Source organism: Nanorana parkeri, unplaced genomic scaffold (assembly GCF_000935625.1).
Source record: "Nanorana parkeri isolate BGI_ZX_2015 unplaced genomic scaffold, ASM93562v1 scaffold296, whole genome shotgun sequence".
NCBI classification, from domain to species: Eukaryota; Metazoa; Chordata; class Amphibia; order Anura; family Dicroglossidae; genus Nanorana; species Nanorana parkeri.
This window is the reverse complement of record NW_017306564.1, coordinates 880,839-884,267: the sequence shown is the minus strand read 5'-3', so window position 1 is coordinate 884,267 and position 3,429 is coordinate 880,839. Positions and strand designations below refer to the sequence as shown.

At 40.7% G+C, this 3,429-nt stretch overlaps 1 protein-coding gene across 1 annotated transcript in view; it reads right to left on the bottom strand.

Annotated features, from left to right (window-relative positions):
- LYST (lysosomal trafficking regulator) overlaps positions 1–3,429 on the bottom strand; it is a 214,811-nt gene that overhangs the window by 151,438 nt on the left and 59,944 nt on the right. The window contains exon 11 of the mRNA XM_018557714.1: positions 774–915. Within this exon, the coding sequence (XP_018413216.1) occupies positions 774–915 (142 nt within the window). The remainder of the gene's footprint in view (positions 1–773; positions 916–3,429) is intronic.

Genomic DNA, 3,429 nt, shown 5'->3' with positions numbered 1-3,429 from the left:
GAACTCTTATTTGTCCACATAAAACCAAAAGAATAGTTTTTAGCTAATTTTACTTTAATTGTTTACGGATGCAGATAAATATTACTTACTTTAGGAGCCTTACCAAGAAAACTAACTTAAAGTGCATGTAAACCCCACCAATGTACTTCTTTTATTTTCCCTCCTCTGGTCTTTAAAACATACTATAGTAAGAGTTTTAAATATATCTGTGCAATAAGTGTAAAAAAAACCACTTGATCCTACCAGAAATCCATTGAGTCAGTTTGTGTTTAAGCTACACATAGTGCTTAATGGGGTAACCAGAGGGTGTTTGTAACGACCGAATTGGACAGTGCAGTGCAAAATCAAGAAGAGAAATCAGGAGGTCACTAGCAATTCAATACACTTTGTTTGATCGTCAGTAATTGAATTCCAGTGAGGTTGTACCTTCCTGTGCACTCTACATTTGCTGCACTGAATTCCAAGCAGTGTTGTCAGCCCTGATCAAGTTTCCACGCTGCACTATAGAACACCTTCCCCATGTTATGGGAAGTGATCTGTTGTCCAAAATCAGGAGAAGCAGCATAACCCACTGCTCTTCCATAGATACAAAACAGCGAGTGTTTACCGTCACCCTAGGACAGGAAGTGTGTTACTGCCAGAATAACAAAGGTGAAAATAAAGGAAAAAAAGCCAAAGAAAAGAAAAAACTAATGCAGCCACTACTGGTACGCTGCAAAATATTGAAATTGTGTTTACATTAAGATAAATAACTTTAATAAAAACACAAGTACCTGAAAATAAGCCGTCCTGTTGTCATGCAAACCCAGATCTGCATCATCAATACTTTAGAACCCAGTGAGAGCAGATGTATACAACCATCATCTTCAAGCCTGTCATTACTTAAACCATCTGGTCCAATGGCCTTATCAGCTTCTGTAAAACAAGAAATTTAGAAAGTAAATCAAAAACTACTCCGTAAAAAAAAAAGAAAAAATAAATCATCATCAACTCTCAATATGCAATATATTTTATAGGTGTAAAGTATAAATACAGTTGCTGTTAAAAAAAAACAACAAAAAAAACCCTAAGCTTGAATATTTAAAAAAAGAAAACGCTAGAAAATGCATGGCTAAGCTTCCTCTGAATTTGCACAGACCATCACAAATTAACTTAGTAGGCATGAACATAAAAGGATACAAAAAAAAAAAAGCCTGCATCCTCCTCTTTCGTCCTCTTGTTAACTCTGCTCTCCTTTCTCTTCAGCTTTCCTTCCGAACTTGTTCTTCATTGAAAATTGATCTGCGTCTTACTACACATAGCCGATACAGGTATAGAAACTTGCTTGTTCATTACGAATGACCCCCAATATTTGCACTATTTCTACTCAGGGGCTTTATATTAAGGGTTGTTTGTTATACTGTTTCCACATATGTTCCTCCTGGATATGCACTAGGTAACCGGTCACTTTATGACTGTATTTTGTATATACCTTCATTATTGAATGAAGATATAAAATATAAATAAAAATAAAAAAAAGACAGACATTCATTGGTGGAATGAAAATTTAAACCTCTTGCAGACTGTAAAGTTATTCTGTAAAGCTAATTAAGCTACCAAGTATACAATGAATAGTCAGACACCTTGGTGGATGATTCGGTTATAACAGTAACTGGTCATATCAGCAAATTACCAGTCCATTTTATAACAATCGCAATACAAAATGTGGGATAGAAGAAAATTGCAATACACAATATGTCCCACTTTTCAATGTATAGTCGGGGGAATAAAAGCAGAGGCAGAGCCTTTAGTTGTACTTTAAGTGTAATAAAATTTTATATATATCTGCATTGCAATGCATCGTGAAAAGATCCATTGTACAGCATTTTTTGGAAGCACTGCTCTTTCAAAATGGAATTAAAAAATATTGCCACACACTTTACAGTGTGAATGAACCCTAATCCAGGGATTAGAGACACAGTGGACAGTAAGAGTGAGGAGAGGCAATTAGGGGGGTGGAGCCTGCTCAAGATGGCGCTGGGCTGTGAGTAGCTGAAGCACCTACGAGCTCCCCCTAGGCCGTGTGAATAGGAGCCCACATCAACAAAGAAAAGAACCGACCTGATCCTGCAGTTGAGCCGGGAACCAGAGCCTACGCCAACGCGATGGGGGGTAAGAGAACCCAGAAGAAGAATGTGTCTACGAAAGCTCCCCGAGTGGGAGCGATCAGGTGCCTCAGGGCACCGGAACCAGCGATACAGGGACGCGGTGGAAGGGAAGGAGGAGAGGTTGCACAGCTGACGAAGCGCCGTATCCGGAACGCTGCAGAGATCGGACAGCAGGGGACACGGACGGACGAGTCAGCTCACCGGCGTTCTCTGGGACCTCAGAAGACTCCCAACAAGGTACCGCAATATCGCTACACACACACTAGCACAATCCCCACCCACAAAGGGAGATCTCACAAATTTACTGGGGCACATGGAAGCTTCAATTAAAGCAGATTTGACCACAATTAGAACTGAGATGTCCCAAGTATTAAAGAGGGTAGAGGAGACGGAAGAAAGGCTACATGTGCATACTAAGGCTATACAGGAGCTGCAGGATCAGTGCAGGAGTATGGAGAATGCTATGGGAATGGTATCATATAAAACCGAAGACCAGGAAAACAGAAACAGACGGAATAACTTGAGACTCAGGAGTATTCCTGAAACCATAGAAGATCGGGAGTTAACAGATATACTCAGAGAGACTTTTAATGACATACTTAAACACCCAAAAGTAACGGAAATAATCTTCGATAGAATACACAGAGTACGGCGTCCCACAGTAAGCGGAGGAGAGAATCCAAGGGATGTAATTGTGCGGTTCCATTATTATATGGATAAAGCCCAAATTATGGAAAGCCTGAAAAACGCAACAGAGATGGTGATTAGCGGGGTCAAAATCCAGACATATGTGGATTTGGCACCGGAGACACTGGCACGCAGGAGGGCTCTCAAACCTCCGACACAGATCTTAATTGGTCAACAAATTGCATACAGATGGGGGTTCCCAGCCTGTCTCATTTCAACGAGAGATAGCATAACAGCAACCCTACGGTTTCCAGAAGAACTATCGGAGTTCTGTAATAAAGTGGACATTACTCCCCCCAGAATTGCCAGGGTGGCTAGAACCTGTATTGAAACCGAGGACAGAGTTAGACCAACAGTGGCAAAAACCTAGGCAAAAAAGAGGGGGCCTTAGGAGAGAGACTAATTGCATGTAGGAGGATCACCGAAGGGGCATATGTGGAAGACTGTACTGTTTATGTAGATTCTGAGTACTATCTATAGTATACTGTAAGGGGCATAGGGTCCCTGAAAATGTGTTTATCTGGTCCCTGGAGTTTTCTATGGCATATATGTGGGAGAAATGTAAGGCATATTAATTTAATGTATTCTTCCTAGC